Here is a 25,825-nt window from a genome sequence, read left to right as displayed (position 1 = left end):
CTCAGTATATTGATTAAACGCATAACTTAGCTAATTTCAGATCAACATACATTAAAAATAAAATCACTTTTTTTTGTTAATCAATTTTTGTAATGTATTCTTTACACTTTTGCTTTCTCTGAGTGAACTTTCTCCAAATTTAGCCTCACTTCCGTCTGCGTCACAAAGTTTGCCAAACGCCAAGCCATTCCACACCCCAGAATGATACCCTTTGTTATTCTACAATTAATGGCGAGCGGCGAATGTCGCGTTACCTTCTTTGGACTGTCATTCATTACTAGAGGCAGCACCGCCCTACCTGAGTCACCATCCTTCGACCATCGAGCCCCTCTGGAAACCGCCTCTGTGCATAAAATATTTGAGCTCACTTAGACGTTGTAAAAATTATAATTATGTGTGCGTGCCTGCCATGCACATGAGCCTCAAATCGGGCGATTGAAACGAAACCATATTTTGCGATCGCCTCGCTTAGATAAGAGCCAAGGGTGACGTCTTGCTTAAAGCCTTCGCTCTAGGAAGCTTTAAGCCAAAGCCAGCCAGCAAAATTTGCAACTGAGCAAACATGGCCAACGATAGGAAGGCGAAGGGTACGTATAGCAGTAGCATGTTTCGCAAGCTATAAATAATTAATTAATTCAGACGCAGACGAACGGGTGAGACGAGAGCGTTCTATGCAAATTTCCGAATATAGACCATAAATTCACAACCGAAAGCCCGATGAAGCCATCATCATTTTGTGCCCAACCTATCCTACAATTGTGTACTCTGTGTACACTATATAGATGCTTATGCTTGCCATAATTATATATGTACGCCGATACTTGCGGATATTAAGTTGCGGCAAGTTCACTGACCACCGATGGACTCCAGCGCCCAACTTCAATAAACCTTACCACGCCCAGCCAACTCGATGGAAAGTATAGTACTTTGGAAAACTGCTTTTAGCGACAGTTTTCCATTGACTCTTTTTCCTCCCTTTTTTTCGTCGCTGACTGGTTTTGCTGCTAATTCCCAGCTTGCTTACAAAATGGCAAATAGTCGCAGCTGGCAACCATTTTTCTTGTATTTCGCTTTGTTACTGATACCCTGGATAAGAAGCAGCTAATTGGGGTTTATGGGTTGATAGCTTATGAAAACGAAGATAACAGAAGATAATTTAAGAAAAATGCCATGCCTAGATTCAGTAGCGTAGATAGGGGGGATCAGGGAATCAATCCCCCCCCTTGGGTCTGAGAATTATTAGATGATAAAATCGAATTTTTTCCAGGCATGTGTTTTAATGTAAGCATAACAATTTTGAAGCGCCAATTTTTATTTTGTCTAAATGTGCAATACGGCAATTAATGGTAAAACTCTCAAAATTGAAAAAGAAACACACATTTTTACGCGATGACTGTGCATATCCCCCCCCCCATATCAAAAAGCTATCTACGCCACTGCCTAGATTAATAAGTTATTATATGGCACATAAATCAATAACAAGTTTTTAGGATAGCATAAATACATTTAAATGCAACCCTTATTGTATAATAATATTGGTTAATTTAAACACATTAGAGAAAAATAATGTAAGAAAGGTATAATAGTAAAATTTAAAAAAAGCAGATATTTAATTCAATTCAATAATTTTGCTTTATTTTCCAATATCATTTTAAATTTTGCTTAAAGCTAACAAATTTTTTTACTTAGAGTTTAGACTTATTAACTATATTTACAACAATAATATTATATTATTTTGTTTATTTAATATTTATTTGTTCATTTTTATTTACATTTAATAACCCAAGAAAATGGTTAAACTTGGCTCAAAGGGCTTAAAGAACTAAGATAAAACTAAGACTGGTACTTCGTGGTTACTAGCGAAAGGAAAAGGGAAGGACCTGTCAGCACGCGGATGTGCGATATAGAAGCAGATATATTTTATAGATTTTCTAAAGTATTTTCCTGGTCTGTTCAACTCCAATTTTAAGCCAGCTCAGCTTTCTGTTTTTTGCAGAGCTGCAACGGAAACATTGCATAATTAAAAAATAGCTGCTGTTTACGAGTAGATTGTTTGTTTATTGTGTAGTCATCTCCAGCTTTATCCCCCCCTCCATTCCACTCCCCCTAAATCCCCTTTAGCTTTGGTACCTTTTCGCCAGTTTTTAATTTAATAAACCGTAGTATTTAAATTAATTAATGAGCAGCCCAGCTGGCGGTGTTAATGTTGTACAAGAGCAAGGCAACTACACGAACAGGTGCGAGAAAAGTTTCGGGCTCGCAGGGTCCTTTACTCGAATAGCTGCTCCTTTTGGCGGACCAAGGACTTGAGATCCCCGGCCAAATGGGCGTACTCGTCGTCCAGGCGACTGAGCATCTTGTGAAGGACATCCGGTCGGATGACTCCGCTGCAGTGCGTCCTGCACAGCTCTATGATCTTTGCCAGGTGAACCATACGCTCCCTCTGCAGTTCCTCCTGCAGCTTCAGTTGCTGGCGCACTTTAAGTAGATCCTCCATCGTGGGCGATGGCTTTCTGACCAACATATTCCGGCGATAACGACGCCATGTGTTGCGTCGACACAAGAGCATCCTATTGCGATACCATTTGAGTGCCACCTGCTCAAACTTTCGATCCAGAGCCTTCAGCTTACCGAAGTCCTCCAACCCGAATCCCCGAAAGCAGGTTCCAAAAAACTTCAACTGATTCGGTTTTCCCCGCCATCTTTTTAAACGCTCCAAAGCTTTGTAAGCACCAATTAGAAATCCTTTAACTCGAAGTTCGGTTTGCTTTGCATCACTTGGAGGAATGGGCATATCCTTTGTGGCCTTCAGCGAACCATCTGAGTTATAGTACTCCAAACACTGAACACGGAGCTCCTCCCTACGAATCAACAAATCGCGAACGGTTTTATCCTCGAAGAAAATAGGGGGAAGAGCTTGTCCTCCTGTTAGCCTGGGAATCGGTTCCTGGGTCCTTCGATAGTTTCTCGGTGGCACAGGTGGCGGAATCTTCGGTTTATGTGCCACAGGTAAGGCATTTTCATCCGTGGCAGTTTTCCTCAGCCGTTCGGCCATTTCTTCGAAACAGTTTTTCAGATTCTTCACAGCACTCGATCTGCGGGTTACCTCGTCTATAACATTCGTTATCTTCTTAAGTTGCTCTTGTGAGCTGGAGCGGGAATCGTTTTTCTCAGTGTTGACCGGGCAAAATACTGAATCCTGATTGGAGGAAGAGTCCCCACTATTGCTTAAGTTTTTTTGGCATTGTTTTCTGACATTTTCCATGGAACTGGTACTCAATGGATGCCGTTCACTCTTCGAAAGTTCCTCTTCCAGGGCTTGAATTCTCTGCTTAACACTTTGTCTTTCCGCCTCAAAAGCGCATTCTGAACAAGTTTTTTGGGAATCCGAACTCTCCTGCGCACAATTAGACCGAGATTTTAGATTACCAATTACTGTGATTAAACTGGCAAGACTGCTGGAGGTTGGTTCCTTTTCCAAAGATTCGGAAACCTCTTCAATGGGTTCCAATTTCTTGGAGCGAAGATTGTAGCTGGAAGTCCTTTTGAGGGAGGGATTTTTGGCGAGGACGTAGTATTTGCCCGCCTGTTGTCGCTGCTGCTCCATTTGTTGAGTTTCAGAAACATTTTTCGGGGATTTATTAGCGGGAACGATTGGTGGAGAAGAAGCGTTTTTAAACGCGGCTCCCCTGTAATCGTCCAAAATATCGTTCAGATTTCTACTGCAGTTTCGCACATCTGTGAAAGGCTCCTTGAGAAAACCAAAGTCCTTTAGGTGGCCATGCATCAGCAGCATTAAACTGTTTCTGGCCAACTTCTGGCTGAGAGGTGTCCTCTCGAAAACCTTCATCCATTTGGCCATGATCAGGCGATCCGATAGGAAGGCCCTCGATTGGTCCACTTCCTTGTAACTGGCCACCTGCTGCCTGAAATGGCGATCCAGTAGCTCCTCACTTGGCTCTATCATCGCCATATTCGCATGTTCTGCCAGATTAACTTATTTTTAATTCCAAGAAATGTTTTTTTTTTGTTTGTTTTACCGGAATATTTGAATGCTATGAATGAATTCAGCCCGCTGACTGGGATCGTGAAAGGGAAAAGGAATAAGATTATGTGGCTGTCACCGAGCGTTTCTCAACCGCAGGGGGCGGAGTGGGCCAAAAGTGGAGCTTAGGGCTTCTCAGGGATTCGTCAAGTGGTGTGGCCCAGGTCTGGAAACAAGCACAAGGAGCTCCAGCACTACACTGCAAAGAAAAACAAAAAAAAATGTAAAAAATATACTTAGGTATATGCATCTTATAAAGAGTGTTAATTTAGAAAGAAAACTATGAATATTCGTGAAGCTCAAATAGAAAAAGTTTGGGAGCAAACTTTAATTATTCATTTAGAATTCAGAAAGTTAGAAACTTAGTTTAAGCACCGAGTAAAACTTTTTTGCTACATTTAAACCAAAAATTTTGTAATTATTCTTATCTGATCCTATTGATCCCATTGATCCTATTTATGGTTTAAAATTAGTTGATTTGATTGATTTTAAAATATTGAATAAATGTATATGCATTTACATCTATGATTATTGCTAAAGGCTTATTGTACGTCCTGTTTGGATACTTAAAAAACTTAAAAATATGGTAATTAGTAATGGTATTTTAAGAGTGTAACATCGGGGGCAACAAAACAGTGTGCGGTTGCGTTGCCACGTAAATTTTCATTAGCACAGCGCGCGTATAAATTAGGAAAATGAAGCAGCAGCGGCAGCAGGCACTTGAGTGCACCGCAACCTCCATCAAGATGCCCCCTGTTGGGGTGAGTGGTTGGTTGGTTGGTTGGTGGGTTGGGATGGATGAGTGGGTGGTGCGGGTGGTGGGTGATAGGCAGCTTAACCGCAACGGCAACAACAACAACAACAACAGCAGCAGCAACAACGATACGTAGCTGCGGCTTGTGGCAGAACTGCGAGCAAAAGTTGCAAACGCCCGCCTGCCTGCATAAATTTATATTGTTAAACATGAGCTAGAAAAAAGCACGCGCAGCCTGTCAAAACAAAGCAGAAAACCTGGCAAGAGCAAAGAAATGGCCTGACATGCAAAAAAGCGGTTAAAAAACGTAAAAGCATAACGTACCTTGCAAAAATAGAATACCTAAGTTACAGTGCAGTCAGAGTTCACAGCAAAGGTGCTCCTCTCGAATTATTTTTATAAAATTTTCGACTTGTTTTATTTCAACCCCGTGTCAAACTGATGACAAGAAGAAAGCTAATGCCTTGGCAACAAGTTCAGCGAAAGATCTTTCTTCAGATCAAAACGTTTGCTTTGATTTTAAAGCCAAACAATCTGGCAACACTACGACGCCATTTTGCTATGGATGTCTTGGTCACACTGATCTGAAGATTGTTTCTGCGCAAGCGTGGGTGACTTTTTTTGTTTTTTTTTTTTTTTTTTTTTGAAATGGATTTCGATGCCTGTTATAACAAAGCTCAGATAAATGGAACTATTAATATAACCACACGCAGGCAACTGGAAGAGGATCTAAAAAATTCTTTGGAGGAGGGCGCTGGTGAGGTAAGCTCTTGTGAAAAAAAACGTCATCTACCAGAGTTGAAAAGTTTTTTTTCCCCTCACAGCTTTTTCTCACATGTATACCAAAATATTGTACTCCGGAATGGATTGTGCAAATAGCTAGCGAACTGGGCGAGGTTTACTCACTGCGATTCAAGATCGATTTTTCGGGTTATTGTCGCGGTTATGCTTACCTTCAATATGTTGATGAACTTCTAAAGGAAGCGGCGATAGAATAGTAAGTGCTGTTTCTATGTGCTCATGATAATAAATAATACCTTTTAATTACAAGTAGCCTACCAAAGCGATTTCTTGAAATGATGTTCTTTATCAGAGTGCTGCCATCTTCCAATAATAGGGAGTTGGTCCTCCACCGGGTAGAGTCGCTCAGTCCATGGCAAGTTTACCAGGAAATGCGCAAGATATATCCGTTTGTCGTCCTTCGAGTTTACCAGCGCAAAGTCAACGAGTTCATCTATATCTTTGGCTATCGCAACAACGATTCGGCTGCCAATGCTCATCTGAGCATTAGAAATGCAATTAAGAAATTCGGACCACGTGCGGGCGTGTCCTGGATGAGTCGAAGGCACTTCCTAAGTGGAATCAGGTCAAAATCGTACTGCTGCTTAAAACTGGACAAGGGCAACCTTGAGCTTACCCCAGCCACCGAAACGGCTTGCTTCGAGTTTTGAAGAAATATGGATATGGAGTAAGTTTTCTATAGGTTTTTTGAACCGAATTATGGGTGATTAGGTTATGATTGAAAACTTTGTATACCTTCTATTTTTTAAATTTTAATATTATTAAATTTAAGAAAAAAGTGATGTTCCCCTTTTGGCACACCTAATTATCCTGATTTTTGATTTTTGTTCAACAGCTATATCGAACTATAACTTTAGTATTTGAAGGAAAATTACCTACATTTTTAAAATTAATTAAGATTTTTTGGATATGTTCACATTTTTATATCAATCCAGAATTTTAGTACTCAATGTTTTGCAGCATTTTTTTTGCCGACAAATAAAATTGTACTGGCATTGTAAATGGTGTTTTTACTTAAAAGGAAATCTTAGAGACAAAACTTTAAGTATGAAAGACTTTTCAGGCACTCCAGTTGGTTTATTTCTTTGGCTGCCCATCCGAATAAAAACAGAAGTTTCGTCAAAGCTCAAACCGACTGGAATTGTACATTGCATTGTTTCTGGCAAACCTTTTGGCCCGGAGCTCCTCCGTCTGACGAAATGCAGCCGCAGCTTGTTGACTTCATTAACTCTGGGCAAAAACAGAGAGCAGCAATAAAAAAAGAAATTGACAAAAACAAGAGCTCGGCGGCGGGATGCAGTTTTCACATGCAAATTAATGCAGTGTCTTTGGAGTGCCAGGACTTTCAGGGCAATGCGACAACCTGCGGCATAATGCAATTAAATGAGTGCAGCGAGCTGGAGTCGCAGGAGCCTCCGGCTGGCATTGTGTTAGACTCGGGACTCCGGAGTGCAATGATCGACGGACAGGAGAAGGATGCTGGGGGCATCAGCAGCACCTGCCAACTCATCCACCGTTCGAAGGATGCGATGTGAAGGACGGGGGACAGGTCCGCTGCGCATTCTAATGCGATTGCCGCACTTGACGGGATGTCGTGGCAAGCGGAAACGGATGTTGTTGTCCTGCTCCCGCCCCCTTCGGGGGGTTGCAATTAAATTAGAGCCTCCAATCGAAATGCAGTCAACACGATGATGCAAAAATAAGAAGCGCCAAAACAGTCCGGCGACGGCAGCCTCATAAATATTCATTAAATTAAGCTTAAGTCGAGACATCTTCAGGGGATGTGCGAGAACGAGCCGAGCTGAATGTTTTCCGAAAGCATTTGCATTAATTTGTTAATTCAAGCGCGACAACCACGCCCCTGTTCACTCACTTAAAGGCCATTAAAATTTCAAAGCCATGTGAGTGACTATGCGAGATTTAACCCGTGGCAATCTGCCGAGCGAAGTGCTCACCCCCACCCGCCGTTGAAGGGTTAAAGTCGTGAAGCCGCATCTGTGACGCATTTACAAAAACTCAAAGCTTGCTTCTAATTTTCATCTTCTGCCATAACTGCGCCAGCATAATAGAGGTCTCTCTTTTTCGACTTACAGATGTGATCCCCAAACAGTAGTTACCTACGAAATGGGATTTAAGTACACATTACATAGCTCTAGTTTAATCTGAGATACTATTTGATTTAATGGTAATATATTGATGACCAAATAATATTCTTATAGATCTATTAAATTTTCGATCTATAATCTCTTTACTTGCTTTGTTTAAGAGTAGTATGTATGCTTGTATTTCCCTAATTAAAAATAACTTATTGGCCTTATATATTGTATATTAAACCCTTTCTAAGGCATGCTTTTCTGGTCACCACTGTAAAGTGACCCATTTTCGAGTCTGCGATAGAGGGCAACTCAGCCCGAGCTTACCTGGTTATTGCGGCAAGTGCCAATATTTGCCTTTTGATGCGAGCGGCAAAAGGATATGGAGGGGGATATAGTGCTCCGGGGAGAGGGGGAGGGGGAGGGGTAAAAGTCAAGTGGGGGAGTGAAGGAGCGGCTGCCAACTGACACAGTTTGTTTTAGGCTTTAAGGCGGTCGGCCCTTGGATTTGGGTCAGAGATTGCCTGGGACAAAGGAACTGAAGGAGCGGGATCCGGAGGCCCTGTCAACGGAAAGCGAAAGTTATGCACATATTGAGTTCAGGCTTTAAGGGGAATGTGCCAGTCCAATTTCTTGCCGGTTTCCAGCTTTTTGAGTGCGGTTTTAGTTCCGTTCTTGGCCCTTTCCCTTCCAGCTTTCGTGCATTCCCCAAACCGCATCTGCAGCAAAGAGCATGACAGATAAGGATGGCTATATAGCTGGGGACATGGCTGCGGATGTGGTGCGGAATGGAGAGGGAGACAGAGATAGAGATGGCGAGATGAGACCGCCAACCTCCAGCACTTAACGCGAATTTTTTGATGATTTTTTAAGCAACTTGTCGTTGGCTTGGAAATGCCATTACCGACATGCATCATGCATATGGATGACTTTGCTTGCTTTTCCTGTGGCTTTGGTTTAGCCAGATGGCATACGAATAATGGTTTCTGGGGAGCACGAATTTAAGATGAGCGGCAAACCGTCTTTAAAAAGTTTGCAGATAGTTTGGCGCTCTGAATTTGCATGTTAACCAGACCTGAAAAGCTGCAATGTTTTCCCAACTGATGGAAGCACTAACAGCTGCGTAGCAAAAAAAACTGAATGTATAACTTTTTCGTCAGGAAATTAAAAATGTTAAATCAAAACAAAAGCTTAAATGGCAAAAGTAATATGTTCTCATGTTAGTTTTCTTTAACAAAAACAGTTTAAACGGCCATCAATCAAGAATTTAAGCAGATGTAAAAAGTTGGTTTAAAAAGTTTGATTATTTAAATAATATTCTTCAAACTAATTCAATATTATTTTATTTGTATTCTAAATTGAAAATGTTCTTACTTGGACGATAACCAAAATAACCATAAGAAGATTAATAATAAGTAAATAATAATAATAATAAACAATATTTTCCTTCTTTATCCTTGGTTCTGTACAAATACTAAGGAGTTACTTTATAGTCCTTTTTCGTTGCTCAACTTTCTCGTGCTCAGCAGCCATGTTTTATTAATCAATTCAAGTTCGTTCCCGAAAATTATGAAAATCCACCCAGATGCTGCCCGACTGCTGCGTTGACAGCACAAGTTGATAATGACTGCTGAAGAGGGCCAAAAGTGCCAGAAGTTAAAACAACACTTTTATTGACTTTTACAAAATTCCTTCCTTGGCACTTGCTTGTTTTTTCCTTGGACGGGGACTAATCGCCACCGCTTTTGGCACTCTGCTTGCAAATTAATGAAAAAACTTGTGGGCGGTTGCCCGAGTCGGATATAAAAGACAAAAATATTCCTTTTTCATAAGCAAGTGGGCCGAGCGCGAGAAGTCCTTGAGGTCGTATTAAAAAATTCCCAACAGCAGCGAGTGGGAACAGTTGTTTTCGCTGGCAAATGAGTTTACGAGCGTGTCGTGTCCTGGCTGCTTTGTTTATGCTGCATATTAAATAAATTTTGACATCAGCCACGACAAGTCCTCGGGCTCTGGCTCTCGTCTTGCGACTCCGAAGAGTGTTTTCGGCAACTTTGCTTGTTGACAATAAAATAACATTTTGCACTCACTTAGCCCAGCTGGGCTTCTCCCACTTCCCGGCCTTCTCGAACTTGCCACCGTCATTCGAGAGTTTTAATGAAAAAAGTTTCCGAACTACGACGAACCATATTTATGCGGCTACAGCCAAACAGGCTCATATTTCTGTTCCGGAAATTGGCATGCAATAGAGTTGATTTCGTTACGAAATTTATTGTATTTATATACTATATGTTTGTATTGATGTAAGTACGAATACGAAGGCTTCATTAAAATGTACACTTGATCATTGCTTGAATTTCTTGTGCAAACTTTCCATGGCAGAGCGTGCAAGGATGTGGCATAACAATATTACGCATACGCAACGTGAGCTGTGAGCTGAAGCTGAAGCTGTTGCTCCATCGGAAGCCCGAGAAGCTGATTGTCAGCCGCTCGTGGGCATTGCAAATCAATCAATAAAACGCCAGGCGAAGTCAATCGTAAGGAATTTTACGCAACACACAGTCAAACCAATATTGCCCTGTAAGAAATACACACTGAGATCATTTGTATAATAAAATATTGTCTTATAACCATTTACTTAATTTATATTTCTTTAAATATTAATCCGTCAAAAGAAGAAATGCATAAACTAAAATAAAACGTCATTTGGTATACGTATGATTTAGTTAGGCACTTTGAACATCTCGTGGTTTGCCACAAGTAGCGTCATTTAGTCTTTGTATTGTTGGTCATATTTTATCGAAAGGCAAGTAAACAGCATCGTTTCCTTGAACTCAATTGAGTTCAAGTCTCTCCAATTAATTAAGCGACATGTGCCTGCCATTAAAATCTGCTAATTGACATTTGACCTCATTTAAAATTCTGCAGAAAAATCTCGACTTTTTGCAGCAGTGTGTGAAATTCTAAAACGCTATGCGCAATATTGAAGCAGCTGCTCATACTTTAGCTAACATTCCGATGGAGAGTCAAACGGACGGACGGACAGTTGGACGGACGGACAGACGGACGGACAGCAGTTGGTGCTGACTGACAATCGATTATTTGCAGAGTGCAAAATAAAACGTCAAATGAAATAAAGCAGAGTGGAATGGTATAAAAAATATATATATGTATATAGAAATGTATTTACCATGTACCGATGGAGATATATAAGATATGGTTATGCAGACTCGCAGTTGCTTTGGCATTGGCTGCTGGCATCGGATTCCTTCAGTCGAACAGCAATTTAATTTCAATTTCTCCGTTGCCAGGCTCCGCTTTCTCCGCCTCTTCCTATCCCATTTCACATTATTTATGGTGCAATAAAAAAAAAAAAATAAAAATCTATATACCAACGTGCGGAGGCAAAACTTCGAATTAGCATAGCAACAATATTTGCCGACTCTTTTGTCCTTGCCACAATTTTGTTGCGAAATTTCATTATGAACGGATGTCGCTTAAGTGCACATTGAATTCAATTAGAGCCCGACAAGCCATGCAATTCTACATACCATACGTACACTCCTGGCTGTGTTGTCCTGTGGATGTGCAGCCGCATCTACGGATTCAAACCTGCCAATTGAAAATAGAATTATAAAATATTTCGCACACTCACACACGATGGCATGCAGGCTTGTTCGGTGAGATGTCCTTCTAGGACGCACTTTGGTCGAAACAGGACATAGGAAACCGCAACCAGATGTTGTCTCTCTGTGTGGGTTTCGCCAGTGTGTGCGGTTCTGATTGGAATGCGCTACATTAAGAAGTCAACTCTTCCGAGTGTAAATAAAGCTATTTTCCAAGGAATTTCGATTAAAAATAGCGCTGGAAAAGTTTCTCAAAGGACATTGTTTCTTCAACTAAAAGTTGGTTCGAGTATGTGATGCAAACGCAAGAGATATTCAATTTGGCAGCTCAAAGTTGGCCTACATTGAATTTCTAAGCTTTTAAATAGCAAACATTAGAAAAAAGTGTTTAAAAACTAGTTAAATCTTTATGCATTTGTTACTTTGACCATTTATTCAAGCAGAATTCACATTTTTTAGCTTATGAGGACTCTACCCTAATCGTCCAGTCTGAAAATACTTGAAAGATAGATAGTTGAAGGCACTACCCATTCGCTTCTGGGATTCCCGAGGGCCATCTTCGTTTAATGTGGCTACATAATAGCGTTCACCGGCTTCCATCTGGCTGAATGCTGCTGGATTCTTTCCTTTCCGCATCTAAATTTGCCGGCCTTTGGCTCTGGCTGGCCAAGATGCTGTGCGAGGGTTTCCTGCATCCTGTCGTTTCCTGTGCAGCACCGCCAGGACACCAAACCAGCTGCAAACCACCACTACGCCCAGCTGCCAGTGGGGCAGGAGCAGCTTCTGATGGTGCTGTGGTGGCCATTATTTCCTGTATTTAATTGCACTACTCTCGGCTGCGGTTTTCTGCTACATTTGTTGCCGCCTGCAACCGACCAAGGACTATAATGTACTTTGGCCAACCATCCGGGCAGTGCAGTCCAGTCCAGTCCAGTCCAGTCGAGTCCTGTTCAGTCGGGACTAAGGACTTTGGCTTCTCCTCCTTTTTTTCGGCTGACTGCCGTTTGCCGGTTTCTTTTTCTGTGACGTATTTGTTGGTCACTTTGCAGCAGCAGCCATCAAATGATTTATACTTTAATAAGCGTGCTGAGGACATGCAGAGAAATTAGATGTGACCACACCAATCTGCTCTCCGCTCGGCTCCTCCTTCGCACTCCTCGTCCTGATGACATTTTTCTTTGACGCTCACAAAAGGAATTTGCGCAATTTATGAGTGGCAGGCGGGCAGAAAAAATACCAAAGCAGCATTCGAGAAATTAATAAGGAAGTCGGGCCAGATCGAAAGTGTGGGCCGCGGAGGGATGAGGAAGATGGCTTCTCGAAAGTATTCCCGGTATTTGTGCCATTAAGGCAAACGGCAGCGAAAGGTGACAAAAATGCAGGCAACCTCAGCCCCTCCGATTTTTAAGCGTTTTACAGGATGTGCGCTCAGAAGTATGCAATGATTTCACACATAACAGCTTCAAACGTTTTACAACACTCACTAAACCATTTTAATGGCCCATAATATATAAGTCATAAAAAACTCAATTTATTTTTTAAAGTTATTTATTTCCGTCCCAACATATTTGTTTTTTGTAAGTTAACCTGCCAAAGGACCCCACTGCGTATGATAAATTTATTTCTTAAGCATTTCATCAGTGATTTCAAATATCACATTTACTTCGCTTATTTACAAGCAAAACTAATTTCTTAAGTACAGCTTTCACTTTTTTAAAAACTATTTAAATATGCATCAATGCATTTTATTTCTGAAGTTTTAAAAAAGAAGTTGTTCTTTTGTTAAGCTGCAAAAGGGAAATGAAATAAGCTTTCCTTCAAACGAAAAATAAAACGAATTACCTTTAAATGTAAGAGTTTGTAACTGGAAAACTTTCATATTATCAAGAACTTTAAGGAAAAGACTTTAGCCATGAGCTGCAGGAAATTTGTAAGCCAAATGAAAAACAGTTGCAAATTAGTTCATAAAGTTTAATTCAAATTCGCATATTGTGGGCTGGGAAAATAAAATCCAAGCCATGAGCGAGGCTCACGGGGAAATATTTTCGGCAAGGTTCGCAATCCGTTGGTTTACTTCTTCAGCAGCAGAGGAGCGGCAGCGGCGGCGACATAGGGACTGGCCACGTAGGGCGAGCTGTAGGCCAGGGGGGAGGTGTAGGCGGCGGCGTAGGGGGCGGCAAGGCGGGCCACTGGAGCGGTATAAGCAGCGGTCAAGGGAGCAGCGAGGGGAGCGGTGTAAGCGGCGGCAACTGGAGCGGTATAGGCGGCGGCCAGAGGAGTGGCAATGGGGGCGGTGTAGGCGGCGGGGAAGGCGGCACTGTGGGCCACCGTGTTGGCGGTGTAGCTGGAGGCGTAGGGCGCCACGTAGGCGGCACTGCCCACCACAGCCGGAGCGGTATAAGCCAGAGGAGCCACGATTCCGGGCTTGGCAGCAGCCACAGCCACAACAGCGAAGAAGCAGACGGCGAACTGTGGTTCAAAATACAAAATACTCCTTAATTAGTTGGTCCTCAAAAGTGAAGTCCTCGAAGGCACTTACGAATTTCATGTTGATTGTTTGGGTTGGTTTGTTTGGTAGTTGTGACTACTTGAAGCCGAGAGCTTGATTTGATGTTGAGTTCACAGAGCTGGCCAGTTTTTATAAGACCCAAACCCACTCGGCCAACCGGCGAAGGCCGCGCTTAAAAATGCAGCTCTTGTCGCTGACACCGCTACTCAAAGTTTTGACTCAGTACCAACTCACTGGGCCAATTCGAGCCGTTGTTGTTCGGCACGTGTGGGCCAAATTCGTAAAGGGCATTGCCGGGTTTCCGAGGCCCTCAGCGAATGACATTTTTTTGAATTTTGCACTCCAAAAGTTCTTCAAGGGAAGGAAAATTAGTTAAAGTAGATTTTCAGATTTATTAACATTTTAGTATTGCATCAGTAAATAAATATTTTTTTCTACTCATAAATAATAGTGTTTTCCAAAAAAAGTAGTTTTGAAATATTCGTCGAAATATTATTTCTATGCCTTTTTTAACATTTTCGATGAACTCTTTTACATCCTGCAAAAAGTAAAAGCCAAAAAAAATAGTAAAAAATTAAATCGAAATTCTAAAACCTTGAAAAGGGTTCCGAGGATGAGCCAGTTTGGCGAGACGTCCCTCGACCGCCACTTTGCCCTCCAAGTGCGCAACTTGATCAAGCTCCTAAAGGACACCAACGTCAGCGAAAAGGACTTGGAGACTAGCCAACGTTGGCTGAGGCACTTGAAGCAGGTGGAGCCGAAGGACAAGTACGCCAGGAACTGCATGCTGCTGATGATCAACGATCAGTTGGAGCAGTCTGGTAAGCTGAGGAAGCCCATCACCGAGGTGGAGAACATGGACCGCTGCATGGACGAACTGCTCAACGAGTACAAGAGAATGGCGCTGGGGGAGCAGCCACCGGTAGAGGATGAAGTCCAGGAAACGAATACCAACGCCGTGAGTCAAGACGGCGGCAGTAGTCGATGTGCCGAGGAAGTTTCCTCGGTGGAAAATCACAACGTGGAAAATAACGCCGTGGAAAATCAGATCGTGGAAAATAACATCGTCGAATACGATAGCTTGAAGCAGGCGAACCAGAATCTCCTCAAGGAGATCGACTCGCTGCACAGCCGCACGTTGGAAACGGAGAAGCACTACAGGAGCAGGAGCCAAATGTTCGAGAAGACGATGGCCGAGAAAGTCAAGGCGGGCAAACCGGAACTCCAGCAGGAGGCTCTCTATCAGGCCTGTCGTGAAGCCATCGTTCTTCTGAGGAATTGGCCGGGCGACACAATCCCCCTCAACTTTCTGGCCAACTGCCTTGAGCCCCTCATCCGCAATGAACTCGTTGACGTCTCCCAAATATCCGAGTTGGATCGCACTTTGCAGGACACTTTGAACGAAATGGTGAAGGAAGCCTGCATGCGAAGGGACAAAAACGTGCGGATCCTGTACGATTACGTTTTAAAGCATCAGGATGACGTACTCAAGGAAAAGGAGGAGAAACTGAACAGGATAAAGGAATCCCTGAAGCAGGAGCGCCATAGGTTACGATTGGCTGCCGAGGATCTGAAACGACGGGAGGATCTCGTCTGGAGCCAAGCCATTGGCACATTGGCAATTTCGGGAAATTCCACCGCAGCCCAAAGCCCCAGGATCTCCCTGTGCGAATTGTGCCACAGGGAAAAGTCATACAGGTCGGGAATAAGAGATCCAATGTGCCAGCTATGCCGAGTTGAACAAATCCAGAACGTCGATGAGCTGGAAAAGTTATCCGATGTGCTCAGCGATCTGTCCATCGACAAGTGCTAATTCTCCAGCAAAAAGCTTTTGCCCACACACAATCATATATTTTCCATTTTCTTGTTCGCATCGATAAATCGTTGAGTTATTTTGAAAAGTTCTGCCCCCTCCCTCACTTCTCACCGCCAGCGCCCCTGTCAACTGCAAAACTTTTAATGTAGTTTTAATTTTCTCGTAATCACGGAGGGAAGTTGGCTGTAGTCCTGGTAAGACGGCCATCATCTACGCATTTACACTGCTGAAGAGCACATTTTAAAATGTATTGTCTTAAAATCATGAGGTTGTAGTTGGTTAAAAGTAGATGAGATGATATTATTCTGCTTAAAAAGTGTCCCAGGATGTAGAATACCAAGCACAAAACAAACAATCTAACATTTTTAGAAGAGGAGGGGTAAATAATTTTTGAAGTAAATATGTTTTTTTGCAGTGTGGTGACCACATCTTCTCCCTGCGAGAAGGAGAAAAGAAAACGCAGCCAGAAACAACAAAGTAGGAAGAGCAGCAACAGCTTTGTTCGTAATTAGTTTTTAAGCGCTTCGAAGGAGCGTGTGAGAGAAGGATCCTAAGTGGGCCCAAATAGTGTGTGTGGCTGTTATGACAACATGCAGTTAAGTACTTCTTAACGATGGCTGACTGCCGATAATGGCCTTTGCGAAAAAAAACGCAATTGATTTTCTTGGCAGCGTACATCAATTTTTAAAGAAATAAATCTTACTTTGATGCCACAGTATTGAAAAGAAACATCATGATTCCTTTTTGGAACGCATATAAATTTCCAAAATTGTATAAAGCCAACATTTCTTGCCATATGCACGCATGAGTACATACATAATAGTTTCACTCAGCCCCAGCCAACCATTAATTTTGCAACAAGCCAGGAAAAAGTTGCAAGCCGTTGCGAAAAAGTTGTCAAAGAAAATGCAGTGCCCCTGCAATCCTTAAACTTTCTGCTAGTCCATCTTTCGCCACTGCAGCCTGACAATAGCTCAAAATATGTAGCGCCAACTGTCGAAGCGGCAGGAAACGAGGGGACAAAAATAAGTGTGCGAAAAAAGTTTCCGCTCGGCTTTAATGATGCGTACAGACAGCCAAAGTTTGGCTGGCCAAAGCGGAGGAAATTTTGAGGAAGTGACGGAAGCCGAGCGTTTCCATTAGTGGTAAAAATTAATGACAGATTTCGTGGACTCATGCGGATGCACTGTTCCGTCCCGGACAATTTCCGGCCAACCGAAGTGAACTTCGCAAACAATTAGGGCCAGATTTAAGGGAATATTTTTGCGTAAAACTAAGGCAAGAAGGAGTACAGCATCTGCGACCAGCGGCAAATGTTGCATTTTTGCGGCACTCAAGCGACTCCGGCAGAACCATTACGGCGGAATGTGAATGGCCCACTGGTGGTGCAGGAGTGCAATGCGGCTGCCGGTGGTGTTTATCACATGCAGCAAACATCTCTGACGACGCTTAATGGCTTCCTGCCCGGACAGTTTGCATCTGGGCGGGGCATAACACTTTGGGGACTCCCATTCTGGACTCACAATACGACCCATTTGCGACCCAGCGCCATTCCTTAATAAGTTACATCTGTGTTGATTGCGTTGTCCTTGTTTTTCGTATATATTTACACTTGGTTAGTCTCGCGAGGCAACTCTTTGCCAGAGCAATGGTGTCGCTTTGCAAAGGTTTCGCCCACTATTAACGGAAAGACCAAACTGGCCTCGGCGTAGACTTTAACGGGTGTGGCATCCTTCCGGATCTTGCCCCAGGATATGGCTTCGTCCGGCCGGGCGCCACTATCGCTGCCATCGAACTCCGAGGCGGTATTAATGAAGACCGAGAAATCGGCACCGTTTCGCATAAGATTTGCATTGCAGATATGATGCTTAATGACGCCACCACCCACGATGATCATCCCACTGTTGACAGCCTTCACGGCCATGGTGTTTAGCCTCCGCAAGTCTGACAGGATGTCCACCACGAGTCCAGGATGCCGGAAGGAGTGGAAGTACATCATGTCGCCCAGACTGCCATCAGTCAGTGCGGGACAGAAGACTGGTATTTGATTCTTGGCTGCCCAGTAGTAGATAGAACTAGGATCGCCAATACGCTCGCCCAGTCGATGGATAATCTTAGAAGGCGACCAGACAGTTCCTTTGGATTTCTGCTCCTCCAACATCTCGTCTAACAGCGGCATCACCCAGTCCTCGAACTTGCAATAGTTGTCGTTAGGCACTAACAAGTTGCCAATCCTGTTGATTCCTCGGTCACGCAGATCCCTGCCACTCAACTCGAAGGATCCCATGAACGTGGGTGCCAGGCACTTGATGAAATCCTCCTCAACGCCGCCAGCTGTGGTCACAATGCAGTCTATCATACGGTGCTCGGCCAGGAAGCGAATGGTCTCCCGCATGCCCGATGATACCAAATTGGATGTGAAGCCCAGAAACACGGTGCACTTGCTCCTCCGACGGATGAAGTCATCGGTTTCATGACTGTCCTCTTGATCTGCATCCAGCGGCTGGTCCCTGCAATCCAGCTGTCAGTGTTAGGTGTTTGTAACACATAGAGAAAAAGAGAATTTTAAAAAAACTTACCATTCTGTTTATTTCCCGAATAGCCAGACCGAGATTTGTTGCCTGAAACCCGGTATTTACGTAGCTCTCGAAGAGTTTGCTGTAGTCTACGCCATCGTTGAAGTCGTAGCCCCGCACTTGAGGGGTGTCCTTCGCCAGAGCTTCACTGCGCTTCAACACCGCATCCTTGGCAACCGCTGGCTCCGTTGACATGGTCCAAATCCTTGCAATTCAAAATAAACAACACGCAGAAAGGTAACTCCGAAATTCGACATGTGCTGCTGATGCCAGCCCTGGTTTCTCTTAGAGATGTCATCTGCGATTCATGAAGTAAACCGCCAAATCGGAAATTAACATTTTTGAGCAATGATTTTGTTTTAAAAAAATTTAAGAACTAAAATGAATTGTTTGATTATTCAATAAATTGTAAAATTCATGTGCGAACCGTCAAATGCTCAACATTTGGCTATAAACCTGCTGCATTGCGGCCACCTCTTACCAACACAGTTCAACTATCGACCCAAGGCCAGGGCTGTCATCGAACTGAACCATCGATTACTCACACTCATCGCTTGGCAACTGTCATCGCTACAAGAAACAAGGAGAAACGACCCTAAAGTAAAGAAAGCACTCGAAGCGAATTTCACATCAGAACTTGGGTTTACGGTAGGCCTAGGAATCAGCCAAATACTTGCCCCAGAACGCCTGACACTTTAAACACATACGTTAATCAGGAAAAAACAACCAAGGAAAGCGATACATCCGTGGACATCAAAAGGCAGAAGAAGCGAAGAAACGCCAGCGAGACGAGGACGCCAAGATGATTAAACTCTTCACGCTGAAGCAGCAGAAGAAAGACGGCGAACAAAAGGGGAGCGGCGGCCAGCAGAAGAAAGCCTCCGCCGCCCAGCTGCGCATACAGAAAGGTGCTGTCCGGGATACAAATCCCTTTCACACAGCTAATCCTCCCCTTTCATTTCTCACACTCAGATATTAGCGAACTGAACCTGCCAAACACTTGCGCCACAGACTTCCCCGATCCCGATGACTTGCTCAACTTCAAGCTGATCATTTCGCCCGACGAGGGCTTCTACAAAGACGGACGCTTCGTGTTCAACTTCCGCGTCGGATCCAATTATCCGCACGAGCCGCCCAAGGTGAAGTGTGCAACCCAGGTGTACCACCCTAACATCGACCTCGAGGGCAACGTCTGCCTCAACATTCTGCGCGAGGACTGGAACCCAGTGCTAAACATTAACTCTATCGTCTATGGCTTGCAGTTTCTGTTCTTGGTCAGTATTAATCAACTGGAGGTTTTTAAGATAGGATGAAACGTTTCAATCTTTCGCATCTTAGAGGGGTCAAAATTATATCCTTATAGCGGTTTTTTATATTTAACAACCTTCTGAAAGATAACCAAATATTTTAGGAACGTAAGGCACTTCACGCTAGATGATCTATTTTTTTTCCATTGCAAAAAAGTTTTAACTACAAAATCAAAATAATTAGGTTTAATAATATCTCGACTAAACCCGGTTAAAGTTGCATTCGGTTTTCCAACTATCTTCCATTAATTGCTTTCAGGAACCCAATCCGGAGGATCCGCTCAACAAGGAGGCGGCCGACGTTCTGCAGACCAATCGCCGTCAGTTCGAGTACAATGTTAAGAAGGCGATGCGTGGCGGCTATGTGGGCGAGACCTACTTCGAGTGCTGTCTGCTCAAGTGATATAGGGAATCCGAAGGTCTCTTACTTTAAGCCTGCCCTTACACCCATCCCTACCCCCGCTAATTGAGAAGATAATGATGATGAAGCAAACACAGAAGAACATCGGCGACAACAAAATATTGTAATAAACGAAAGCAAAATCCATTGCGTGCGAAGAAGAAGCCGAGTCAAGTCACCAATTTCTAGTTTTTAATACAATTCATTTAGCAATTTCGCCCGCCCGTCTCTTAATTTTAATCGGCACGCTCTCGCAATCCCTCACAGGTGGATGCTGTGCCTGGCCATTTGCATGTTCCGCCACAGACACAAATCTGCCACCGCCGACTGCCGTCCTGCCTGGAGTCGCAGATCGTATAGTCTGCTGATCAAGCCCACTCGTATGTCATCCGTGACCAGGACTTTAAGCAGCTGCTGCACAAGTGTGGCAGGCAGAAGTCGCAGCACAGGAGCCACCCGATCTCCGCCGCACTCCACAAGCAGCGAGATGAACTGATATACAAACACGGCCTTAGGCGACAGCTCATCGCTACTGACAAACTGCAGGAATACTGCAAAAATATGCTGCACGCTCGTCTGCAGCGGTTCTCTTAATGTAAGCGGCGTTGTGCGCAACTCTGCAGTCGACGTTGTTCCCAGTAGAGCTCCCAATCCAGCGCCGACGGTGCTATCCGTAAAGTCGCTGGAGTTGTCACTGCCATCGCCGCCAATCACCTTGCGCACTTTAGCTGCGTTGGCCGCCAGTTCCTCCTCATCGTGGGATCTCGAACGCTTCTTCATAGCTGACAGGGCGAAGGAGGCATTCCCGCTACGACTTTCCAGGCAGGAAATAATACAATAGACACAGAGGCGGGCCAAAATCAGAGATTGAGGCTCATTGATGTCCTCACTAGAAATAACAGAGGGAAAATGTATAAGAACAAGTTTCATGAAAGCAGTTTCAGTTTTAACAGCTCCGCTAAATCAATTAAATTCTTTGAACGTTAATAAATTTTGTAACATAAAACTAAGAATATTTAAGCGGTGTTATGCAAGTGATATTTCAAAAAGGATCTCTAATTGCGGTTTGTTAAACTCGAAATGTGTTAAAAGTAATGATTAATATTTACCCCTGTCGGCGGAGAATTAGAGGAGCGACCACGTACTGCAGCAACGCTTCCGTGGTCTTCTCGATGTCCAGGTGCATTACGGCGAACACCACATCCATCGCTCGCGACATGTCTCTTGTGTACTTGCAGGCCAGCAGTTGCTCCACCAGCTGCGTGGATAGCCACGCTGCGCCGCCGGCCAGCAGCAGCGATTCCAGTGTTTGAGCAGCGCGGACGGGCAGGTGTCCAGCATCGACTACGGTCCGCCAAACCTCCCGGAACTGCTCCACCAGTGGAGAGTGTGAAATCAGGCGGGACTTCGTACTTGGAGCGGGATGCACGTCGTGTTGCATTTTTCGGATAATCTGATAGGACAGAGCTAACCGCTCGTTGGCATTTTCCTGGCTGGAGAGTTCCTCGCTGGTCAACGGCGCCAAGAACTGCTGGATCATGTTCAGTGGCTTAAGAAGCTCTGTTTCCTTAACCGAGTACATGTATGCACACAAAAAGCTAGTGGCGCAAACGGAAAAACTGAAAAGCCGCCGCTTAATGTTGTCCAGAATACTTTTTACATCCGCCGAGGAGAGGGTCTCCTGCTCCCAAGCTATAAGCACGTGATGGAGGACTCCGGGCAAGTTAAGGCAGGTCTCTTGGCAACTCAGATTGCTTGGCTTAAGTTGGGCTGCCTCTGGTTTGCTCAAACTAAGCAGGAGCTCATCCACGATGCTGTCATCGCACAAGGCGAGAATTTGGCGCGGGTTCTTCAGTTTATTTCGTTCCACCATGCACTCCCGCACCCATTTCTCGAAAAAGGAGTCGCCGCGTTCAGTCAAGACCACCTAAAAAAAAGGAAATCATTACAATTACAAATAATTACTAGGTTGAAGGGTTTTTAGTACATCTGATCCATAGGTCTGCACGATGCTTGTCAACATCAGGAAGGACACATCGAATAGTGTGGAGCGAATGACGCACTGCTTCCCCAGTTCACCGGGAACTGGCTTGGAGTTCTCATTGCACTGAATCAGGCGTGAAACGAATGTGGTAAGACGCCCTTCTACGGTGGCCACCGAAAGGATCAATTCAAAACTATTGCCCACCGGCACTTGGCAAAGGACATTCACCATGTCCTGCACCTTGTTTGTGCACAACGTCTTAAGTACACCGGAAAGCGGCACCTCGGCACGCTTGATAAAATTAATGTTGGACGGTGTCTGTTGGCCATTGTCGCATTTTTTTAGCAACTGAGAGGCGGCTTCCCTGAGAGTTTTTAGTTTAGATGAATAAATGAACATGTCTTTTCATAAAACATTACTTCTTAACTTACCTCTGACTCGCAAACTTCTTCACATGGACATCGTTTACCAGCTGCTGTTTGGTCCAGTCATTAAGCAGGAACTCGATCATATTGCACGAGCACTTTGTATCCATGAAGTCCAGTAGCAGATTGTCCTCGATGAGCAGCTCCAAAGCCTCCACCAACTCGGGTATGTAATCCGCCGGAGGTGGTTGGTCTCCTGGAATCCTTTGCAGCGCGTGCAGCTGCTTAAGGATGTGTGGCATTTTGAAAAACATAAAGGCACCCCACATAGTATCCGGACTATTATCCGCCACATTGCTTAGCGTGAGAAATCCAGCGCGGATGATCTCGTAGAAAAGGCGTGTATTGGAGTAACGTTTTAGCCGCTGTAGCATTTGCAACTCTGCCACGTAGAAGCTAGTGTCTTTGGATGGATTGAGCAAAACTTCAACTGCCAGCAAGGGTTGCACACAGAACGAGATCTTCTCCTGCGTTGCCTGCGGATTGAGTGGTTGCATGTCCAAGTGCTTGCCCTCGATGTAGGCCAACTGCTGGAGCTGCTGCTCAACATTCGGTGCATTCAACGTAAAGTTGGAGTTCGTCAGCGATCCCTTAATGCTGGCGTACTTATCCCGAATCCTTCCGCGTATCTCGAGTTCTTCATGACAACCAACGTACAGCATGGAGAGCAAAAATTGGTGCTGGCTAAGTCGATCGATCACCACGCATGTCTGGTCCAACATATAAGATTGCTCGGCGCTAATTTCCCCGTACAACTCGTAGTGCTGCACGGTTCTCGCGAATATTTGGAGCAGCCAGTAGACCAAGTGGACCACGGAGCTGGGCAGCACAGCCTCCTCAGCTTTGATACTGAAAAACAGATCTTAGAAGTGAGAAAAAAGTGAGTTTGTAAAAAATTCGAGGAACATACCGGCAAGTAACGCCATCCACAATGCTCGCCAGGAACTCCAGAAGCGATGTAATGCAGTACACCCGTTCCAGTTTGTCATATTTGGCGATGCAACGCAGAACAGCAGCATGCGAGACGAGATGAGCGCACAGCGAGTGCTTCAGGTAGTTCAGGACCAACTGTGAAGGGATAAGTTAAATAAATGAACAGTATATTTGGCTTAATATTTCACTTACCGGATTTGCTGTGGAGCCAATTAGTGCTTGCTGCATTAGACAATCCGCTAGATTATACACATCTCCGCTGACTCCCCTTGGAAGCACCTGCAAAACAAGTGAGAAGAGAAATAAATTAGACTAGTTGATGGTGACAGATTTGCTTTTTCTGTCAGACTTTCACACAGAAATCGGGGACAAATTTCTTCAAAATAAAATACAGAACAATTATAACATCGAGTTGGGATTTCCACTTATATATTATAATACAAAGTTATCTTCCTCGTTTCACGATAAAATGTTTCGTTTAAAATTCATTCGGTGCGATGCACTTGGCACTCTGATCGGCGCTGCTGCGACGAGGAGCTGTAAGAGAGCGGCGGGTCCTTGCCTGGAGTTGGATCGGGCTCGCGCTTCCGCCGTCCGCTGGATCTGGATCCGGTTGGTCAGTCAATATCAATTCAGGACAACTAAACAGGCCTACTATCCAGACCGCCAACGGGAAACGAAGCGACCGTCAGCGGGATCCACCCCCCAACCGGTCTCATCTCCTGCCATAAAGTCCACACAAAGCCGCGGGATGCCCAAAGACTACTACTACAAGGTGCTGGGCGTCAACAGGCACGCATCTATCCAACAGATCCGTTCGGCTTTCTATGCACTTGCGAAGCGCTATCATCCAGACTCTACGCACTCGGAGCAAAAACTGAAGCACTTCCAGGAGCTGTCCAACGCCTACAACATCCTCACCGACGAGACAAAACGTTTGGAGTACGACCAGCTTGGCGGGATCAAGGACGAGCAAGCCTTTCTTGAACAGGCGGGTAATCCCATGAACGTTGACCTCGAGGAGGCCAAGAGGTTCGATTCGGATAAGACGGCAAATGATGGTAAGCAAGGGGTTGCAACTGCTTCATTTATTCTGTCATTTTTAGAACTTATATATTCTTCTCGAAAAACCAAAGCAGAATAGTTTCATCAACCAGCTTAATCCCCTCAGAGATCAAAAAACTGAAAAACAACGAGTTTGATCTGCCGCTGGATTTTCTGGAGGCGACAGTGGGTTGCAAAAAGCGAGTGGATTTGCGCTACCTGCGGAAATGCGAGACCTGCAAGGGCAAATCGCAGCTGATGGCGCACCGGGATGTTGGCAAGGAGCCGTGCAGGCGATGCAATGGTACTGGAAAGGTTACCAACAAAACGGCCACCTTTACCTCGGTTAACACATGCACGCAGTGCAAGGGCAAGCGGTTCACGAACCGCAACGACTGCGAAACCTGCGCTAACCGGGGATATGTGGTGTCCAGCGTGGAGGTAATGGTGGTAGTGCCATCGGGATCCCGGGATGGGGATGTGGTCAACCTAGTGAATCCGGAAACCAAGCAAACGGTGGCATACCGACTAACAGTGCCTAGCAGCGAGTATTTTCACCGCATGGGCAACGATATACTGACGGACAAGCACCTAAACATCTCGGACGCTATCCTGGGCGGCACGTTCATGGTACGTGGTCTCTACGAGAGCGTGGAGCTGCGAGTGGAGCCGGGCACCCAATCGCATACCCAGGTGGTTCTTAAAGGCAAGGGCGTGCGCTCCAAGGAGGGGGTGGGCCATCACATCGTCACGCTGAAGGTGCGCATCCCCCGGAATCTCTCCGTGAAGCAGCGCCAACTGGTTTTGGCCCTGTCCCAGGCAGAGGATCCGGTGTTCGAGCCTAAGCCCAAAAGCAAGGAGGCCGCCAGCTTGAGTCCTTAAAATTCTCAATGAACAGGCCTGATTGCATTTATTTATTATCACACACGAATATTGATTGTTTTAGTTGGTCGTTTTGGTTGGTTTCCTCGCCTTTTTTATGTTGATGCCCCACTGGGAGTCCGACCAGCGTTCGCGCCACGCCACATAGATGAGCTGGAGGATCTTGTTGTTCTCCTTCATCTCGCGCGTCCGGAAATATTACAACTTTCTTTATTTTTCGTATTTTTTGCGATTTGTTCAAGTCCAACTTTTTCGCTGTTTTCTTTTCGCACCAACGTTAGTGATGAGCGATATGCAAAGCCGCTATAGATATATTAATTTCGATAGTTTCTGTCGATATCGATACACCATATTTCAGTGTAGAACAACATGTAAAATACGCGCAAAAAATTCAAACTGATATATACATACGAAGTGTGTTCAAAAAGTATCGCGAATTTTAAATTTCACGGGTTACCTCGTATCGAATTTCGATTTTTTTCCTAAACTGAAGAGGGCCATAAAAGGACGACTTTACGCTACGCTTGACGAGATAAAGACGGCATCGAAGAAGGAGCTGAACAAGATAAAAAAAATGATTTTTTGAAGGGCTTCGAAGATTGGAAAAACCGTTGGCACAAGTGCATGATATCT

General features: G+C 44.4%; 8 protein-coding genes across 8 annotated transcripts; 4 read left to right on the top strand and 4 right to left on the bottom strand.

Moving 5' to 3' along the window:
* Positions 1 to 2,122: 2,122 nt before the first annotated feature.
* Positions 2,123 to 5,237, bottom strand: LOC108089067. Its single transcript, XM_017187176.2, has 2 exons — positions 5,124 to 5,237; positions 2,123 to 4,244 (listed from the first exon to the last, which is right to left on the bottom strand). The coding sequence occupies exon 2, from the start codon at positions 3,971 to 3,973 to the stop codon at positions 2,270 to 2,272; it is 1,704 nt and encodes a 567-aa protein (XP_017042665.1). The 5' UTR covers positions 3,974 to 4,244; positions 5,124 to 5,237; the 3' UTR covers positions 2,123 to 2,269.
* A 192-nt stretch (positions 5,238 to 5,429) lies between these two features.
* On the top strand, positions 5,430 to 6,250 carry LOC108088941 (APOBEC1 complementation factor). The gene is made up of 3 exons (XM_017186964.2): positions 5,430 to 5,561; positions 5,624 to 5,796; positions 5,854 to 6,250. Exons 1-3 carry the CDS (start codon positions 5,448 to 5,450, stop codon positions 6,248 to 6,250), a joined length of 684 nt encoding a protein of 227 aa, XP_017042453.1. The 5' UTR covers positions 5,430 to 5,447.
* Positions 6,251 to 13,273: 7,023 nt separating this feature from the next.
* On the bottom strand, positions 13,274 to 13,950 carry LOC108088961 (vitelline membrane protein Vm26Ab). Its single transcript, XM_017186979.2, has 2 exons — positions 13,856 to 13,950; positions 13,274 to 13,785 (listed from the first exon to the last, which is right to left on the bottom strand). Exons 1-2 carry the CDS (start codon positions 13,862 to 13,864, stop codon positions 13,387 to 13,389), a joined length of 408 nt encoding a protein of 135 aa, XP_017042468.1. The 5' UTR covers positions 13,865 to 13,950; the 3' UTR covers positions 13,274 to 13,386.
* Positions 13,951 to 14,321: 371 nt separating this feature from the next.
* On the top strand, positions 14,322 to 15,726 carry LOC108089070. The gene has a single exon (XM_017187178.2). It carries the CDS (start codon positions 14,439 to 14,441, stop codon positions 15,636 to 15,638), a length of 1,200 nt encoding a protein of 399 aa, XP_017042667.1. The 5' UTR covers positions 14,322 to 14,438; the 3' UTR covers positions 15,639 to 15,726.
* A 1,493-nt stretch (positions 15,727 to 17,219) lies between these two features.
* On the bottom strand, positions 17,220 to 18,510 carry LOC108088943 (probable deoxyhypusine synthase). Its single transcript, XM_017186966.2, has 2 exons — positions 18,221 to 18,510; positions 17,220 to 18,162 (listed from the first exon to the last, which is right to left on the bottom strand). The coding sequence occupies exons 1-2, from the start codon at positions 18,410 to 18,412 to the stop codon at positions 17,248 to 17,250; spliced, it is 1,107 nt and encodes a 368-aa protein (XP_017042455.1). The 5' UTR covers positions 18,413 to 18,510; the 3' UTR covers positions 17,220 to 17,247.
* A 246-nt stretch (positions 18,511 to 18,756) lies between these two features.
* LOC108089018 (nedd8-conjugating enzyme UbcE2M) lies at positions 18,757 to 20,141 on the top strand. The gene is made up of 4 exons (XM_017187103.1): positions 18,757 to 18,865; positions 18,934 to 19,125; positions 19,190 to 19,491; positions 19,784 to 20,141. The coding sequence occupies exons 2-4, from the start codon at positions 19,020 to 19,022 to the stop codon at positions 19,925 to 19,927; spliced, it is 552 nt and encodes a 183-aa protein (XP_017042592.1). The 5' UTR covers positions 18,757 to 18,865; positions 18,934 to 19,019; the 3' UTR covers positions 19,928 to 20,141.
* LOC108089014 (mediator of RNA polymerase II transcription subunit 24) lies at positions 20,100 to 25,498 on the bottom strand. Its single transcript, XM_017187095.2, has 7 exons — positions 25,283 to 25,498; positions 23,459 to 23,545; positions 23,244 to 23,401; positions 22,340 to 23,182; positions 21,912 to 22,272; positions 21,034 to 21,851; positions 20,100 to 20,813 (listed from the first exon to the last, which is right to left on the bottom strand). Exons 1-7 carry the CDS (start codon positions 25,370 to 25,372, stop codon positions 20,186 to 20,188), a joined length of 2,985 nt encoding a protein of 994 aa, XP_017042584.1. The 5' UTR covers positions 25,373 to 25,498; the 3' UTR covers positions 20,100 to 20,185.
* On the top strand, positions 23,595 to 25,241 carry LOC108089016 (dnaJ homolog subfamily A member 3, mitochondrial). The gene is made up of 2 exons (XM_017187096.2): positions 23,595 to 24,327; positions 24,438 to 25,241. Exons 1-2 carry the CDS (start codon positions 23,736 to 23,738, stop codon positions 25,190 to 25,192), a joined length of 1,347 nt encoding a protein of 448 aa, XP_017042585.1. The 5' UTR covers positions 23,595 to 23,735; the 3' UTR covers positions 25,193 to 25,241.
* Positions 25,499 to 25,825: the final 327 nt, after the last annotated feature.

Source organism: Drosophila ficusphila, unplaced genomic scaffold (genome assembly GCF_018152265.1).
Source record: "Drosophila ficusphila isolate 14025-0441.05 unplaced genomic scaffold, ASM1815226v1 contig_106, whole genome shotgun sequence".
In the NCBI taxonomy this organism is placed as follows: domain Eukaryota; kingdom Metazoa; phylum Arthropoda; class Insecta; order Diptera; family Drosophilidae; genus Drosophila; species Drosophila ficusphila.
Note: the sequence above shows the minus strand (reverse complement) of the source record. Positions and strands in the feature narration are given on the sequence as shown.

What these genes read in the sequence shown, in the direction of transcription:
- LOC108088941 (XM_017186964.2), top strand. Translation starts at nt 5,448, where the DNA reads ATGGATTTCGATGCCTGTTATAACAAAGCTCAGATAAATGGAACTATT. An exon ending in TGGAGGAGGGCGCTGGTGAG is followed by an intron (nt 5,562 to 5,623) that starts GTAAGCTCTTGT and finishes TTCCCCTCACAG; the next exon opens with CTTTTTCTCACATGTATACC. An exon ending in AAGGAAGCGGCGATAGAATA is followed by an intron (nt 5,797 to 5,853) that starts GTAAGTGCTGTT and finishes AATTACAAGTAG; the next exon opens with CCTACCAAAGCGATTTCTTG.
- LOC108089070 (XM_017187178.2), top strand. Translation starts at nt 14,439, where the DNA reads ATGAGCCAGTTTGGCGAGACGTCCCTCGACCGCCACTTTGCCCTCCAA.
- LOC108088943 (XM_017186966.2), bottom strand. Translation starts at nt 18,412, where the DNA reads ATGTCAACGGAGCCAGCGGTTGCCAAGGATGCGGTGTTGAAGCGCAGT. An exon ending in TTCGGGAAATAAACAGAATG is followed by an intron (nt 18,163 to 18,220) that starts GTAAGTTTTTTT and finishes TAACACTGACAG; the next exon opens with CTGGATTGCAGGGACCAGCC.
- LOC108089067 (XM_017187176.2), bottom strand. Translation starts at nt 3,973, where the DNA reads ATGGCGATGATAGAGCCAAGTGAGGAGCTACTGGATCGCCATTTCAGG.
- LOC108089014 (XM_017187095.2), bottom strand. Translation starts at nt 25,372, where the DNA reads ATGAAGGAGAACAACAAGATCCTCCAGCTCATCTATGTGGCGTGGCGC. An exon ending in TGCAGACCTATGGATCAGAT is followed by an intron (nt 21,852 to 21,911) that starts GTACTAAAAACC and finishes CCTTTTTTTTAG; the next exon opens with GTGGTCTTGACTGAACGCGG. An exon ending in CTAATTCTCCGCCGACAGGG is followed by an intron (nt 20,814 to 21,033) that starts GTAAATATTAAT and finishes TGTTATTTCTAG; the next exon opens with TGAGGACATCAATGAGCCTC.
- LOC108089018 (XM_017187103.1), top strand. Translation starts at nt 19,020, where the DNA reads ATGATTAAACTCTTCACGCTGAAGCAGCAGAAGAAAGACGGCGAACAA. An exon ending in CCAGCTGCGCATACAGAAAG is followed by an intron (nt 19,126 to 19,189) that starts GTGCTGTCCGGG and finishes TCTCACACTCAG; the next exon opens with ATATTAGCGAACTGAACCTG. An exon ending in GCTTGCAGTTTCTGTTCTTG is followed by an intron (nt 19,492 to 19,783) that starts GTCAGTATTAAT and finishes AATTGCTTTCAG; the next exon opens with GAACCCAATCCGGAGGATCC.
- LOC108089016 (XM_017187096.2), top strand. Translation starts at nt 23,736, where the DNA reads ATGTTTCGTTTAAAATTCATTCGGTGCGATGCACTTGGCACTCTGATC. An exon ending in GGATAAGACGGCAAATGATG is followed by an intron (nt 24,328 to 24,437) that starts GTAAGCAAGGGG and finishes TAATCCCCTCAG; the next exon opens with AGATCAAAAAACTGAAAAAC.